The sequence below is a fragment of the Mesoplodon mirus genome, assembly GCF_964341445.2.
Source record: "Mesoplodon mirus genome assembly, chromosome: 3".
Lineage (NCBI taxonomy): Eukaryota > Metazoa > Chordata > Mammalia > Artiodactyla > Ziphiidae > Mesoplodon > Mesoplodon mirus.
The window spans coordinates 2,310,838-2,327,724 of NC_138978.1; the positions used below are offsets into that span (position 1 = coordinate 2,310,838).

Genomic DNA, 16,887 nt, shown 5'->3' on the forward strand with positions numbered 1-16,887 from the left:
CTCAATCTCCACCAGGGGATTTATCTTGCAAAAGTGTAGGGGGTTTATGTGGAACAGTGCTGTCCAACAAAAATAATGGGCTGGCCAAAAAGTTCGTTCGGATTTTTCCATGAGCTGTGACGGAAAACCCGAACAAACTTTTTGGCCAACCCAATATAATGCAAGTCACATATGTAATTTTAAGTTTTCTAGTCGACACAATAAAAGAAACATTTAAAATTGATTTTTTGATTTTAACAATATATTTAAAGCTAATGTACCCAAAACATCCTCCTCTCCTTGTGTAACCGAGCCTGGGTCACACATGCAGCCCATGCACTTGGACCAGCCACGCTCCCAGCGTGCATAGCCACACGTGGCCGGTGGCTCCGAATCGGAGCACGCAGCTCCAGGGAGCTGTCCCACAGACACCACCTTAAAGGAGGAGTCTCAGATGCCACAAAGCAGGGGGCGGGGTAGGGGTGTCACCAAGGGGGGGGCCCATGTGTCTCACCTGATTATATACATTGTACTTGTTGATATGGTTTTGGTGAAAAATCAGCTTAAGAAACTGTCCTACTGCATCCACATAAACCGATTTTAGTTCCCGGGCTTTGCAACCTGTCTTTTCATTGTCAGAGAGAGAGACGTAGCTGAAAGAAAAAACACAACTCTGGAATCACGTTGATGTGGAAATACGCTGCCTTCGGTGCCCACTGAACTCTGCAGGTTTCAAGGAAAGTTGTTAGGTTTGGAATGAAAAACCCTAGGGGATAAAGCCCAGAAGTCAAATTCTAAATAGGTCTCTTAAGATAAGCTCTGCACCTGAAAACTGGCCTGAATATGACTGATAGGAACCCTGCTCAGTAAGCACGCTCAGCACCAGGCAGGTGTTCAGAAGCGGTGTGACCTCCACCCACACACAAGTACGTAAGACAGTGCCAAGGGCAAGGGCGAGTCCTTAGTTTTTAATTGCTTTGAGGAAGAATTAGGCTAAAAGTCCCCACCATACATGTTAACTTTCATTCTCACCCAAGCCTTCGAAACCGCTCTGCTTGATACGGTGCGAAATATTCAGGCAGGCTCTCACTAACGTAGAACTCGATTTTACTGGAAATCATATACTGATGAGCAAGCAACTGTAGTTTTCTTATTCGACATCTCTCCACCATTTGAAGAACAATTTCTTGTGGAAACTGGCAAAATCTGAAAGCAAACACATTTTTGTTTTATCTGCAGGATCTCCGTAGAGGGCTGAGGGATGTTCGCAGCCACGCTTCCACGTACGTGTCAGGTCTGTGGGTTCTGACGCTGCTGGGTCCCCGGTGCTGTCCCTGCCCTCTGGCCTTCCAGGCGCAGCTCAAGCTTGGAGTGAAGGTTTGATGGGGTCTGCCAGCCCCCCAGCGTGAATCATACTTGGAGCAGTTAGTTTGTGGTTTGAAATGAAACCCAAAGTTTATCAGGAGATAAAAACATCAATCTAAAGATGCTGTACTCGTGAGTCAAAGGATTTTCCACCAGAACCTGAACATTTCAGGAAACCCCTTGCTTTACAGAATCCTGAGCGGAGTGAGCAACACTCAGTACTTCAAGAGTGCCTCTCACGCTCGCTCAGCAGCCTGGAGAAGCCTACAACTGTCCACACTGGAGCTTCTAATTCTGCCCAGAAGGGACACAGCGCATTAGAACGTCACACTGCACTATATGATCACGACTTGGTGGGGGGCAGCACGATGCTTCGACAGCGGGCAGCGTGTGCGCCAAGCTGGCCATCACTGGGTGCGCACGACAGTGGGCATCGAGGGCATCTAGAGCCGGGGAAGCACCGAGGATGTGACAGTGGGAAAGGCCCCTCCAGCACGCGTCACGACCCTCCTCAAGTGCAGTGGTGACCTGGCCACTGGCCGGCCTGGCCCCTCTCCCGCCTTTCCTCCCAGCAGCCCCAGCTGAACTGCACCAGAGCCAGCGTGCCCCTTCTCTTGACCCGATCACCCCATCAACACACATGCACACTCACTCACACTCTCTCACACTCACACACTCACACTCTCATACACATACACTCACGCTCACACACAACTCACACACACTCACACAGTAACACACACTGACAGACTCACACACACGAACACTCATACACACTGAAACTCACACACACGCACACATACTCACACCCACTCACACACATAAACACCCTCACAAATACACACTCATGTACACACTCACACTCATACACTCACAACACACACACGCACTCAAACACATACTCACACTCATATACACTCAGTCACACCCTCACACAACACACACACACACTCCAGAAAAGCCTGAGGAGCCTCCCATGACCCTGCCTCTGTCTCCAGCTCCCACCCCGTTTCTCAGCTGCCTCCTTGGCCAAGGTCACAGGCCATCACTGACCTCCACGAGGCTGAGCGCAACGTACACCTCATGGTCCTGACCTCCTGGGCCCCTTCCTGCCTCGGGCCGCCTTCCCGTCCGGCCCTGACTGTGCCCTGGGCTGGGTTCCAGGTTCCCTTCTCTATCTAGACTCACTGTGAGGCATCCCACCTGCCCCATGGCTTTGAAAACCTCCTAACAGGGAGGAACCCCAAGTAAATACCATCCTGTGTCCGAACTTGCACATCTCGTTGGTGACTTGACATTGAGTGCCGGCATCCTCAAAGCACCAGATGTGACATAGACAAACGCACCCCTGACCCAGCTCCCCAAGCCGCCTCCTCCCCCAGCTTTTCAGCATCAGCACCGCACCCATCCTGGGGCCCGTGCCTGTCCTTACGCTCCTAGCAGAAGGATCACCATCAGTGGATAGGACAGAAAGGGAGAGCACAGGAAGGATCATCAGGCTGAATGGATGGGACTCTGGAAACTTTTGTGTTTAACTGAGGGACGTAAAAGGGTGAAGGTAAAAGGGTGAATGGGGAGAGTGCTGCTGAGAAAGTGGGGCCAGTGACTGCGGATGGAACAGATTCGTATTCTGGGGGGGTGATCCCTGGGGTTTCCTAAATGCCAAGGTTGTAAGAGAGAGGCAGGTGGGGCAGGAGGGCAGCCAGGAAACTGGGAACTTAGCAATTCGAGCCTTGAATACCCTTCGGTCAAGCACTGCTTTAGACATTTAAGATATTTACTTTTTTTAAACGCAGGGTATAGACATTATAATTGGCAGTGAGATCATTCTAGACATAAGGACACAGTAATCTCATGTGGAAAAAAATTCTTTAATATTAAAAAAAAACCCTCCAAAACTGTTTAAGGAAAACTAAGATGACTGACAAAAGTTTGAAGCTGTATATTTTAAAACCCTTCAAAAAAAGGGCTATGGGAATTCCCTGGCGGTCCAGTGGTTAGGACTCGGCGCTTTCACTGCTGAGGGCCTGGGTTCGATCCCTGGTCAGGGAACTATGATTTAGTTATTCAAAGGTAGCTTATTGAGAGTTTATAGATGAATCAAAAATATCCGTCAAACTGATTAAAAGAAGGAACAATACACTGTGCAAATCAGTGAAGAGAACTCATCTAAAATGGAGCTGGAGGCCCTGCAGGGAGGGTCTCAGGCATGAACTTCCTTCATCCGGGCAGGGAGCAGCAGACTCGGCTGCCCCAGCAGCAGAAGGGAGACTTTCTCCTGGTCCAGTAACAGCCCAGCCAATGAGATGCTGTGACCACCCCAAACCCTGGCTTTCCTCCAATGGACTTAGGTTCAAAGCAGCCCCTCCCAACTGCCCCTTTTCTCTGTAAAATAAGGTTTCTCTCTCTCCTTTGTCCTCAGACTCACCTATGCTTTCACCCGTTTGCATGTCCCAAACTGCAATTCCTCTGCCATTCTGGAATAAGCTCATTTTGCTGGCAAAAACAACTGGCTATTTTATTTTTAAGGATGACATCGCATGGTGTCCAGAAGTGGGCTCTGGAGGAGACGGACCCTGGACCCACGTGTGACAGCCACCCGTGCCCCGTGCCCCGCTCCCCTCCCCTCCCGGCAGCGAGTCCTCTTCCTTCTGGGCCAGGAAGCCTCCTCTCCGATCGAGCTCCCTCCTTCTGGTCGAGTGCTCTGACTTCATTTGGGATCTGCTTTTTTTCTTTTTGGGGAGGCTTTGTCCTTTAGGTGAGTACTCACTCATTTGTTCCCCCTGTTGGAAGTGTGCTAGAATTTTGGTAAAATTCCACTGGAATCAGGCTATTTCGGGATTTTTCTTTTGCTCTTGAGAAAAGCTCTAAGAAATGGGACCCCAGTCTCCTAAATGCTCTAAGGGCACCCTCCTTCGGGGACCCTGGCTGGTTTTATGTTTAAAAACTATGGTCCTTCCTCGTGCACATTTTAAACTAAATAGACTGACAACCCCCAATACTTCAGAATACCAAGGGCCATTATGGGGAACTTTCAACCTCTCCAAACTTGTTTCTCTCAGAACCAAATTAGAAAGCCACGGCTCTAAAACTAAACAGACTGAATGGGATGCTTATTTTAATTGGTACCTTGGAGCTTCCAAACACATCCAGGACTCTAAAACTGCCTCTTTACAAAATACCATTCCTAGACTAACAGAGGAGAACAAACTGAAAGAAGACAAAACAGCTTCTGAGGCCCGCCCCCTTGTGCCCCTGCGCCACCTTCCTTCCCCTTCTGCCCATCCTCACCTCCTCTGTGCCCTCCACCCACTCCTAACCCTCTTGCTGAACTCCCCTTTTTCTCCAAACCTCTCCCTGTTTCCCCCTCCCCTGAACTTATTAAGCCCCGCCCTTTTAAAGCTAAGCCTTCTAGGGGTCTAGATGCTAAATCCCTAGTTACTTATGTTGCCTGGACTAAAGCTGAACTTCTAGCTATAGTCAAAGATTTTCCCAAAGTAACTGAGGACCCCCATGGATTTGCTGAAGAACTTATCCACTTACAAACTTATCAACCTGGCTTCTCAGATTTATATCAATTAGTCCACATGCTTGCTGGTGAAGGTCAGGCCCAACATTGGATGAAACTTGCCTGATGGGAAAATCCTGAAAGGGAGTTGGAAAAACAAACCCTGACTGTTAGCAGGAAATCCAAGAACTTGCTAGAAATTTTCACTGAAGAGTTTCAAAAGGTTTTCCTAAGCATGATGACTGGAACAAAATTCAGGATTTGCATGCAAAAACCTATAAGACCTGTTCACGACCACTGTAGTTGTCTTCAGACTGTGTTTAAAGAAAACTCTGGTCTTCTTTTGGATGTTGAATCTGCTTGGGTTGATTTTAACTCTGTGTTCATTAACGGGCTGAATGGGGATTCTCTTTCAGTTAAAAGGACCAGGATGGGGGGCTTCCCTGGTGGTGCAGTGGTTAAGAATCTGCCTGCCAATGCAGGGGACATGGGTTCGAGCCCTGGTCCGGGAAGATCCCACATGCCGCGGAGGAACTGAGCCTGTGCGCCACAACTACTGAGCCTGCGCTCTAGAGCCTGGAGCCACAACTACTGAGCCTGCGTGCCTAGAGCCCGTGCTCCGCAACAAGAGAAGCCGCCGCAGTGAGAAGCCCGAGCACCACAAGGAAGACCTTTACTGGCTCTGTCTCAGATGCACCAGAGGTGACTTCAAGGACACTCACTAGTCACTTGTCACCAATGGATCAGCTACCACTTTCCTTATGGGCAAAATCTCCAACTGAAATACACAGAATCCAGTGCTCCTCCTATTAAGATTCAAACGTATCCCTCAAAACTTCTCCCCAGACTTAATCAGTACCTTATAATTAAATAAAGAGGTCCTTCAAGGCATCAAGCCTATAACAGAAGATTTCAAAGCCGCAGCCTCATTATCCCTTGTACTAGTCCCTGTAACACCCTGCTTTGCCCGTGAGAAAACCCAGCGGCTGAGGATGGAGGTGTGTTCGGAAACCGGAATAGGTGACACTATTATCCCTGGCACCCTGTCGTTCCTAACCCCCATATGCTACTAGCATCCATTTCTACTAAAAGCAGAATCTCATTGTAATTGATCTATGCACTGCATTCTCTAGCATTCCTGTTGATAAAGCTACTCTGCATCTTTTTGCTTTCATTTGGGAAAGAACAGTACACCTGGACAGAAATGCTTAAGGGCTTTACTGAAAGTCCTTCTTCTTTTTTTTTTTAAATTTATTAAAAATAAATTCTTTTGGCCGTGCTGTGCAGCATGTGGGATCTTAGTTCCCTGACCAGGAATTGAATCGTGCCCCCTACAGTGGAAGCATGGAGGAGTCTTAACCTCTGGACCGCCAGGGAAGTCCCTGAAAGTCCTTCTTACTTTTCAAACCTTAAAGGCTGATCTGGACAATACCTACTTTATTACAATATATGGATGGTTTGCTGCTCTACTCTCCTCCAAAACTTCACAGGAGGACAGCATTCACCTGTTAAAACCTTTTAGCCTTAAAGGGACATAAAGTCTCCAAGGAAAAACTGCAGTTTGCTCAAACTCAGGTTCAATATTTAGGGCACCTGATCTTAGAATGAGGCTACCTTGAGATACAGGTAGGCTTCATGGTACCCTCAACTTCCCCAAATCTAAAACTCAGCCCAATTATGAGGTGTTTTGGGCTAGCTGGCTATTGTCAAAACTAGATTCCAAATTTCTCTCTTATGGCCCAGCCCCTGCATGTTTTATAAAAAACAACAAACCGCACCCTATTATTTGGGGCGATCAGGATGACATAACCTTTGGAGCCTTAAAGAAAAGCTTAATAAGGGCCCCTGCCCTTAGACATCCTAATTGTCAGCTTCCTTTCTTTCCCTTTGTACGTGAGGAGGGGAACGCCCTTGGAGTACTCATCCCAAACACAGGGACCATCATCGACCCATCGGCTAGTCTAGTCAACAGCTGGACCCTGTGCCATGGGGACGGTCCCCTGGTCTCAGAGCCACTCCTGCCACTGTCCTTTTGGTTAAGGCCACCAAAAAAATAATCATGGGATTCCCTCTAACCGTCTTTGTACCCCATGCAGTAGAAGCTCTCCTGAATTTGCATCACACTCCTGTGAGACCCTCTGGTTAACTGTTCCTCACAGAACTCTTTCTTGGTGTAATAACTTCAACCCTACTGTTCCTCTCCCCCCTGCTCTGACAAAACTCTTCCAGGCTGCTTAACACTGACAGATCACCTTTTGACTCCCTGCAATAGTTCACAGGAAATTCCTCTAACCAATGTAGATTTTTCACGGTTTACTAATAGTTCTTATCTAAAAGATGAGAAAGGGAAACACCATGTGGGGTTGCCGTCGCAACTCCTCTTGAAGTCGTCAAGGCAGTATACCTTTGGCTACTTCAGCCCAAAAGGTGGAATTACATGCTCTCACTAGGGCTTGTACTTTAGCCAAGGGCAAGACCACCAACATTTATACCCACAGCCGGTATGCCTTTGGGGTAGCCCATGACTTTGGGATGTTATCAAAACAGCAAGGTTTACTTACCTCTGATGGGAATAAAATTTAAAATGGCTCTCATGTCTAAAATTTATTAGATGCCATACTTTTGCCAGCTGCTCTGTCTACTAGCAAGGTCCCTGGGCATTCCAGACTTGAGTCCCTGTAAGCTAAAGGAAACCATCTTGCTGAGAGTTCTGCCCAATAATGCTGCTCTCAAAGGAACCAATGGCTAACCCTCTGTCATGGTCCAGAGGGATATCCCCCACATCCCCCAGATGATAATTTGGAAACACTGACTAGAAATGCCCAACAATTGGCCCCAGAAAAGGAAAAACAATATTGGAAATTGAATAACTGTTGGCTTGATAAGAAGAGAGAACTCTTGGTTTGGGCCGAACAACAATCTGGTCCTACCAGAAATTCTAAAGTTCCCACTACTGACCACTGCACATGCCTTAAGCCACTGGTCTACTGGCAAAATGACAGAGTTCATGAACCAATATTGGTGAAGAAACACGAAGAAAGCTGTGAAAAGCGCCCACCGTGCTTGTCCCATCTGTCCAAAACACAAACCAGGAAAACCTGTGTGCACTGCATTAAATTGCTAATGGGCCATTCAAGACCTGGCAAAGGGATTTTATTCAGCTGCTCCCATCTCAGGGATATAAATATGTCTTAGTCACGAGTTGCACGTTTTCTCACTGGACTGAAGCTTTCCCTTGTAGACAGGCTACTGCCTCTTCGATGGCTAAGATCCTGTTAGCAAAGATCATCTCTACCTGGGGAAGGCCCCCGCCCCTGAACTCCAGTGGTCGGACACTTTGACAGGTCTGCGCTGTCTGGCTGGTTTTACACTTTCACTGTCTTACCATCCTCAGTCCTCAGGGCTAGTCTAACGCATTAATGACGTCATTAAGACCCAACTGGCGAAATTTGTAGAGACCCTCCAAATACCTCGGCCAAAAGCATCACTGTTGGCCCTTCTAAATCTCAGATCCACCCGTTTGGGAACTCACAAACGCTCACCCTCTGAGACAGTCACAGGAAGCCCAATGCACCTGGTTCCCGCCTCCTTTGATCCACAGCTGATAAACGGAGATATACGTCAATATTGTAAGGGCCTTACTGTTTCCATTGAAAGTCATCACACTTTAGTAATGTTTTCACAGCATGCTCCCAGGAGATGAAGACCTTAAGTATCACACTATGCAACCTGGAGATTTCACCTACTGGAAAGGACACCGCCAGAAGGATTCCCTTCGACCTCACTGGAAAGGCCCCTATCAGGTACTGCTAACCAACCCTTGTGCTGCTAAGTTCCAAGGAGCGGACTCCTGGATTCATGTCACCTCTAAAGAAAGCACCAAGCCCTGAGTGGACCTGCACACCAACTGGCAACTTGAAAGCAAAGATTTCCAGAAATTGAAGCAGACAGCATCTGATGAGACAGCCTTCCCAAGATGGACCAGGCCCATATACCCTTTTCTCACTATTGCTTCTTACCTTATTTTCTCCCTCTCTACCTTGGACAGACATTGCTTTTATGCACATTTCCTGATCTAGGGCAAAAGAGGGAAACCTCTCTGATTGTTGGATTTGTTGCCAGAAACCTTGATCTGTCTATGACAGCAGTGACATCTACTCACACTATAAGTAACTGCTCTGGAATCCCAAATGCCACTCTGTACCTAAACTGTTCCGCAGGTCCCTTGTATAAGGTGAGACTACTAAATCCACATGCCCTTGTTCCCTGGCTTAATTTAAGCTCTCTTGAATATATATACAGAAGACACTGGAGCAGTCAATTTGAGTCAGACCGTTTGTAAGCTGGCTGTCATGCCCATATATTTAGGAAGACTTTTTTTTTTTTTTTTTTTTTTGCAGTACGCGGGCCTCTCACTGCTATGGCCTCTCCCGTTGCGGAGCACAGGCTCCGGACGCGCAGGCTCAGCGGCCATGGCTCACGGGCCCAGCCGCTCTGCGGCACGTGGGATCTTCCCAGACCGGGGCACGAACCCATGTCCCCTGCCTCAGCAGGCGGACTCTCAACCACCGCGCCACCAGGGAAGCCCTAGGAAGACTTTTAGTATGTGATAACATCATACGTGAGTCTTGGTTGAATGACGCCAAGTCCTTGATATGGACAAATGAGCCCATAAATGCTACTACTGATGAGGGGGTCCTACGAGTCCCTCCCGGTTACTCTTCTATACGTGGAAGCCTTGGTAATGGCCCCCAGCTTGGGCAGCTCATCATCTTGACAGCTGGAGGGTAAAAGAACAGTGTGCTTTGCTGTATTCACTGTTCTACTTTCTCTTCATAACAGCTCAGAAACCTCCCATTGGTCTATTGCGTTAAACCTCCTTAGCTGCCTTACATGGGAACTTCCAGCAGGCGTATATGACCCCAGGTTTGCCTCTGTAGGGAGAGCCGCCCTTCTCCCCCCATCAGAGTAGGTGCCAATGAACACATGATTAGAAACCTCTTCCTAACATTAGAAGAGCTGGCCAATGCCACAGCCGAAGGAGTAGCGGCCCAACATCGTTCACTTAACTTATTAGCTAGAGTAGTTTTAGATAAGTGCATAGCCCCCAGTTACCTATTTGCTGAGCAAGGAGGTGTTGGAACAATAGCAAATACCATCTATTGCACATGGATAAATGTCTCGGGAGAGGTAGAAATCCAATTACACAAAATCAGGGAGCAAGTGCACTGGTTGCAAAAAATTTTCACGTGATATATTCCATGGTCCTTGGATTTGTTCAGCTGGCTACCTTCAGGCCTAGGGTCATGGGTCAGAACTATCATAAAATTTGGAACTGTCATGTTACTTTAAACTTTGTTTTGCATAATTATTTTTAACCTTTGTACCTGTTACATGTTAAACCTTTGTAGAAATGATGTACGCGACAGTGTGATGTTGGCTCAATGCTTTGAGATCTCCAATGTGCACAACCTTGACAAGACGTACACTTTAGACAGGAATGCTTGAGAGTCTTCCCTTCTAACCTTCCCTGTTACTCAAACATGGCCTTAAATGGTTTCCTACTGCTATGTACTTCCCCTCCGACTTTGGATGTGACAAATAGGAAAGGTCCTTCCTGACACTGAAGGACAAAAACCACTAAATGCGGAAAACCTGACTCTTGATCAGTGATACTTTTGGAGAAAGTTCTTGTTCAAAAGAGGGAAATATGACAACTAATAAAAGGAAACCTCAATTAAGATGGAGAAGGGGAGCCCTGAAGGGGGAGCACTCAGGCACGTATCTTCCTTCACTCCTGGGCAAGAAGAAGCTGACGTTACTGCCCCAGCAGGAGAAGGAAGATTTTCTCCTTGTCCAGCAACAGCCCAGCCAATGAGACACTGCCACCACCCTGAACCCTTGCTTTCCTCCAATGGACTTTCACTCAAAGCAGCCCCTCCCAACTTCCTCCTTTTCTCTATAAAGCAAGGTAAAGTAAGGTTTCTCTCTCTCCTTTGTTCCCCAGACTTGCCTATGGTTTCACCATAGCTTGCATGTCCCGAATTGCAATTCCTCTGCCATTCTGTAATAAGCTCATTTTGTAGGTAAAAGAACTGGCTATTTTATTTTTAACGTCGATTATTACCTAAAAAGGTATGTATCTCTTCAAGATAAACTGACAGCTCTAAATTTCTTTCTTTTTTTGGCCATGCCGTGCGTTTTGCAAGATCTTAGTTCCCCGACCAGAGATCGAACTCGGGCCCGTAGCAGTAAGAGCACTGAGTGCTAACCACTAGACCACCGGGGAATTCCCTAGATTTCTTTTCGAATGACTATTATTTGACAATAAAAAATTCATGCCCAGAGGCTCTGATCATTGGTGTAAACTTTGTGTTTTCTTGGTGAAGTGTGTCTCATGCCCTGAAGATTTCAGGCTCTATGAATTCCTAGGTCATAGAAGGCACTGGAGAAACTTCCCTTGCACCCTTGTAAAGACCCCCAGGACCACCTCCCACTGGAGCTATATCTATCAGTGCCTGAGCACTCCCTCTTTGACCTGGGCTAACAGAGCACCCTGTCCTCTCTTTGGGAGACTTGGTTTGAGGTTACTTTCCTTTGCCTTCCTATGATGTGCTTTACCTCAGAGAACACTGTTGAAGTCAGGAGACCCCTGGGCCCAACCCAGCACGAGTCTGAATGGAGATCAAGGCACATATACCCTTTCCTTTGAAGCAGTCTGAAAGTTTACTACTAAAACAAGTATAGGTCATGCCTTAGAAGAAATACCATGTCAAGACGTGAAAGAATCATATTAGTATTACTTTTATAAATATTACAAAAAAGCAGCCCTGTCTGTATATTTAAGTACCTTTAATTCATGCATAAATACTGAATAAGTGCATTTAGTAGAAAGGACCTCTGCTGAAGGGAAATGCAGGTGTGTGTGTGGGGGAATGCAAGTGTATTTGCATAAAACCGTGGCCAAAGCTCACTCCAGGCCCCTGGGCTTGGGGAGAGGCAGGACTGGACTGATTTGTGAGTCTGGCGGGGAGCGGGATGTGACTGAGGCTGCCTGATGGAGGTGTTCCTCCAGCCCCGTTGGACCTGGTGAGGCTGCCCTGGCTGGCCCAGTCCTGGGATGAGTACCTGTGCCCAGATAAAGCCCTTGTTCAATATCAGCTTCATCAGCCTTAAAGAGGCTATCTGTCCCCATCTGCTCAACTCTTTTGTTTCATTTCTCAGTTCATTGAGAATGGAGTCTTGTTTGCTGGGTTCCCTCAGAAACTCCAAAAGGAAAATATATTTGAATTTTAAATGGGATTTACATTCAACTTTTTAGCAATATATCATCTGAATAAATTAAGTCACAGTATATGACTGAATGTAAATGTCATACAGATTTACATGTTCATGAACAGGAGCAAATAGTAAGCCTTCTACTCACACCTGGAAAACAAGTCATGAGGAGTGAGATTTCCCCGAGGAGGTGACGGGACCAGGTGAGTGGCCTCAGGCGGCCGACACTGACTAAGTCGGGGAAGCCTGATCAGGCCCTGGGGCAGCTCAACAACTAACCGCCCCACCTTTGGGGAAGAAAAAAGGCTTCTCAGGAAAAGACTTAAATGTTTCAGAAAAATACTCACTGGTATTACATCACTCAAGTAATGAAGACTTTTAAAGGTGTACAAATATTCCAGATGAATCTGAAAGAGACTTTCTTGGTTAAAGTCCTATGTTACAGGAAAGCAGTGAGATGCAAAATCCTTACCACCCAAAGCACAGCGAATGCGGGACTGGCCCTCAATCAGGGAATTGGGGGAGGGGCAGTTCTCCTTCCTCTCTTCCGTATTTGCACGCTTCTTAAGTGAATGTGGGTTAATGTCATAGGGGAAAAGGTTCAACAAATTTTCTTTAAAAACAGAAGGAAAAAAGTCCGGCGCGTAACTAGATGGGTGAGTCTGCAGCACAACCCGACCCTCGTGTGGTTCTGCCGTCTGAGCCGTAATAAGACTAGCAGCTGAGACGGAGAGAACCCATGCGCCCTTGAGGACCCACCGCCCTTGGCCCCCCCGTCTGGCCCACCTCGGTGACCTCCACCCGCTGACAGTCGGTGCATGGATCATTAGTTCCCGGGCACTGAAGCCGTCTTCGTGTCCAGATGAGCTGACAACTACGAATCCAATCTTGTGGGGCATTCTGCACGCTGGGGCTGTGTATGAGAGCAGGAAAGACTGCTTTAGGGGACTTAGTACATCGTAACATTGAAAGTGTTATTTCCTGCCTTGTTAATACACAAAGTAATTCCCAACCTAGTCAGGACTGTCCCATCACTTTGAAAGAGTCTAGTTCTCATTACACAATTTCTAAGCTGCCTCTAATACCACATAAGGGGTCATTCAAGTTACCTTGACTTTTCCCAAATATATGCCAAAAAGTCTGACCAGCGTTGTGGGTTGAACTGTGTCCCCCCAAAGCTATGCTGAGTCCTAACTCCTGGTGCCAGTGACGTGACCTCGTTTGGAAACAGTGGGGACGTAAGCAAGTTAAGATGAGGTCATACAGGAATAGGATGGGTCCTGCTCCAACATGACTTGTGTCCTTATCAGAAAAGAGACAGGGACACACACAGAGACAGGGAAAAGCCAAGTGACATGGCCAAGCAGCTGGAGCACTGCATCTACAAGCCAAGGAACGCTGAGTGCTGCCTGGAGGCAGCAGAAGCTGGAAGAGGCCAGGAAGGAGCCTTTAGAGGAGGCGTGGCCCTGCACAAGTGCACCTTGATTTTGGACTTCTAGCCTCTGGGATAAATTTTTGTGGTTTTAAGTCATCCAGTTCGTGTTACTTTGTTATGGCAAAAACAAGGTCTTTTGCTACGATATGAATATAAAGATTTTCAAATTATTAAGGAACTAATAAACCAGTGTGTTAATGAGTTATACAAAAATAAGGGGAAAGGGGGCAGTTTAATCAACAGCATAATCATCGCTAAATGAAAATGCTGATCTGCAGGGAGAGCAGGACCACGGACGGCGCCTCAAGCACACAGGTGTCCCCCGCCCCCGAGCCTCCAGAGTGGCTGACTCTGGGCAGGTGCGTCAATACCGGCCGCATGATTTTCCTGTCATGATGTTTTAGCAAACCTGGCTCGGCTCATAGCTACCTACCATGGTTCTGAGGGTGGCTGTAGGGACGCCCAGTGTTGCCCACTCCTTTGAAAACAGCACCTCAACCCCAGCCTCCCTCGGCGCTTCTGTCCTCCCCACACCCGGAACTGCGGGGCTGACGCCCATCCTGCCCCCCACAGATCCCCGCCTGAGGGGGCACGTTGCCCAGGCTTGGGTGGTCCATGAGTTCCACATCCCTCCTCAGGAACGGGCTCAGGGATGGAGACATGAGAACAGGACCCAAACTGGACGGAAGCCACTCAATCCCAGGACCCTGAGGAAGCTGTGGCCATAGCATAGTGTCTGCAGGGGGTGGGGGGCGGCTGCTGGAGGCCACCAGCGGGGGGATCCAGGCAGGGAGTGGAGCTGACACGGGGAAGCAGTGCTGAGAGAGGCAGAGACACCCTGTGAGCCTCAGGACTTAAAGCCCGAGCAACTCAGGGACTTCCGGTTACTCTCCAGTGACTAAGCCTGTCGATGCTCTTCAGTCGGCCAATTTGAGTGAAGTATGCAACCAAGCGTCCTCACTAACACAGAGGATAAAGACTGCTCCAGAAAGTTCTCTGGGGTAGGACATACTATTAATGGAGATTTTCTGGAGGAGGTGACACACAAGCATATCCCACATGAAATGTGTTTGTTTTAACATGCTTGATACATGACCTAGATCTTCCTTTGACTTTTACTGAGAACCTGCAGAGGACCACGTCAATAAATTAATTCTTGGCTGGCACTTGCTAATGTTTCTTGGAACATACGAACAAAAGCATTTAAAATAGAAAGAGAAACCACTATTAAAGATCCCAGTTATTTTTTATACAAAGCTCACTGCAGGATATCACAGGAGAGAAAACCAAACTAACCCAGAAAGTAATAAAATGCAGGCACAAAAAATGGACAAGTGTGATTTAACCCACGGCAACTGCACAGCCTGGCCTGTGTGCCAGCTCCCATGCCAGACGTGGACTGGCCTCGCCCAGCCTGTGGCTCCTCCCACGTGCCCGGGCTCACAGCCTGGACTGACTCTCCCCTTGGCCTCCATACCTCCCCCTCCCCCGTCCCCTCTCCCTCAGGGCCAAGTCTCACTGGTCCCACCTTTGGAACAGTGACTGAATACGTCACCTCTTCTGGATCCCACTGTGTCCTCTAGAAAACGACGGCCAGGTTTCCCCATGTGGAGTACCGCCCCCACCGGAAGAACCCTCCTCAAGCCCAACCTGCTGTTCTAACCCCCGCTTTCTGTCATGGATTCTAAAGTCCTTCCAAACTTACTAAAGCTCAGAGTTAGATCCCTGTGTCCTTCCATCATCTTTAAGAGCAGGGCATTACCTTCTATCCCACCTTGAAAACAGTAGGTACCTATGAAATATTTTCAGCTGAGTGTGATCGGGTATCCTGATATCCCAGAGATCTGAAATACTGTTTATTCATCTTGCTGACCTGTGTACTGACCTACTCCCTTACACCATACTTTTGTGTGCAGATGCATACATGTTTATACCCTCATCACAACTCTGACACCCCAGCTGTAGAGACGAGGAAACTGAGGCACAGAGAGGCCTGGCCCAGGGTCATCCGGCTATGAAGCCACACAGGCCAGGTTTGTTCTAAAGCTGGTCAGGTTCCAGAGCCTGGTCTTGACCAACACCCTCGGTTATGGCCATAAGAGTTAGAAATGGGGCCCTTTAAATCCGAATAAAGGACGTGTCCACTATACTGTGTTGCCTCAATAAATCCAAAACACAGTCCTGGCATTTAGGAACCAGACAGGAGAAGTGCCTGGGAACCGCAGAGGCAACGCTATTACCTCGGTTTGGGAATTCGAACAGGATTCCTTTATGGCCACGTCCTTCCGCCTTGTACCCTAGGGTCCCCTTTGCGTAAACCTTCAAGTCTTCCCCAAGATACTTGGGGTGTCACTAAGGACACTAGTATTGGGCTCTATAAAAATCACACTAACATTTTGGGGAGAACCAACGCTCTGTTGAGTGCGGGGCCCCGGTGCATAGCGGTCCTCGCCTCAAAACGAGCGCCGGTTGCATCTTCCCCAGCAGCGATCACTCTCCCCCGCGCCGCGGGACGAGCTGGGACCGTGGGGAGAAGGTAACTCGACGGTTCCTCCTACGAAGTCTGCTTTTCACTATGCATCGGGATAGTGAATCTCTCCGTTAAATCGAAACACTTTACCAACTTCTGAACATCTTGCTACAAGACTAGGAGACAGACTTGTATCCAGTTTCCTTCTTAGGAAAACCTAAATGTTACACGCTGAAATGGTTTTTTGGTCAAGCAACCTCAAGACTCGAAAGTGCCCCTGAGAATCCCCGAAACAGACGAGGTTGAAGAGCCAGCTCAGCACCGAGTCGGGGTCGCTGAGCCCGCACCGCCGCCAAACGCGGGGACCAAGTGCTGGCGCCGCCGGCCGCCCGGGGCGGTGACGCAGCGCGCGGGCCGCGCCCACGGAGGCCCCGACGCCCCCGGAGGCCCCGACGCCCCCGGCCCGATCGTGTACCTGTCAGGACGTCAGCACGACCCGGGCTCTCCGCCGGCCCTCGGCAGCGCCGCGCCTCGGCGGAACTCAGGAGGCGCCTCCTCCGCCGACCCGGGCCGGCCGGCACCCCCAAGCCGCAGCGGTGGTGGCAGCCGAGGAGCAACCCCGGCGGCTAGCGCCTCTCGCCCGGGCCGCTGCCGCCGCTCTCATGACAACCAGGCCTGCCCGCCCGGACCTCCGCGCGTGCGCGACCCCGCCCCTCTGCGCCTGCGCACAAAGCGGGGTCGCACCACCTCTTCCTGGGTCTTCTGGGTAATGTAGTTTTCAGGGAACGGCTCCTGCGCACAAGGCGGGGTCACGCCGCCGCTTCCCGGGCCTTCTGGGTAGTGTAGTTTCAG

The 16,887-nt window shown here is 48.8% G+C and overlaps 1 protein-coding gene across 3 annotated transcripts in view; it reads right to left on the minus strand.

The window, feature by feature from the left end:
• CEP104 (centrosomal protein 104) overlaps positions 1–16,592 on the minus strand; it is a 53,344-nt gene extending 36,752 nt beyond the window's left edge. For all 3 annotated transcript variants that reach the window (XM_082612513.1, XM_082612512.1, XM_082612514.1), the window contains exons 1-4: positions 16,511–16,592; positions 12,917–13,043; positions 1,012–1,185; positions 494–632 (exon numbers count right to left, since the gene is read on the minus strand). In XM_082612513.1, the coding sequence (XP_082468639.1) occupies positions 494–632; positions 1,012–1,185; positions 12,917–13,029 (426 nt within the window). In that variant the 5' untranslated portion in view covers positions 13,030–13,043; positions 16,511–16,592. The remainder of the gene's footprint in view (positions 1–493; positions 633–1,011; positions 1,186–12,916; positions 13,044–16,510) is intronic.
• Between the last annotated feature and the right edge of the window lie 295 nt (positions 16,593–16,887).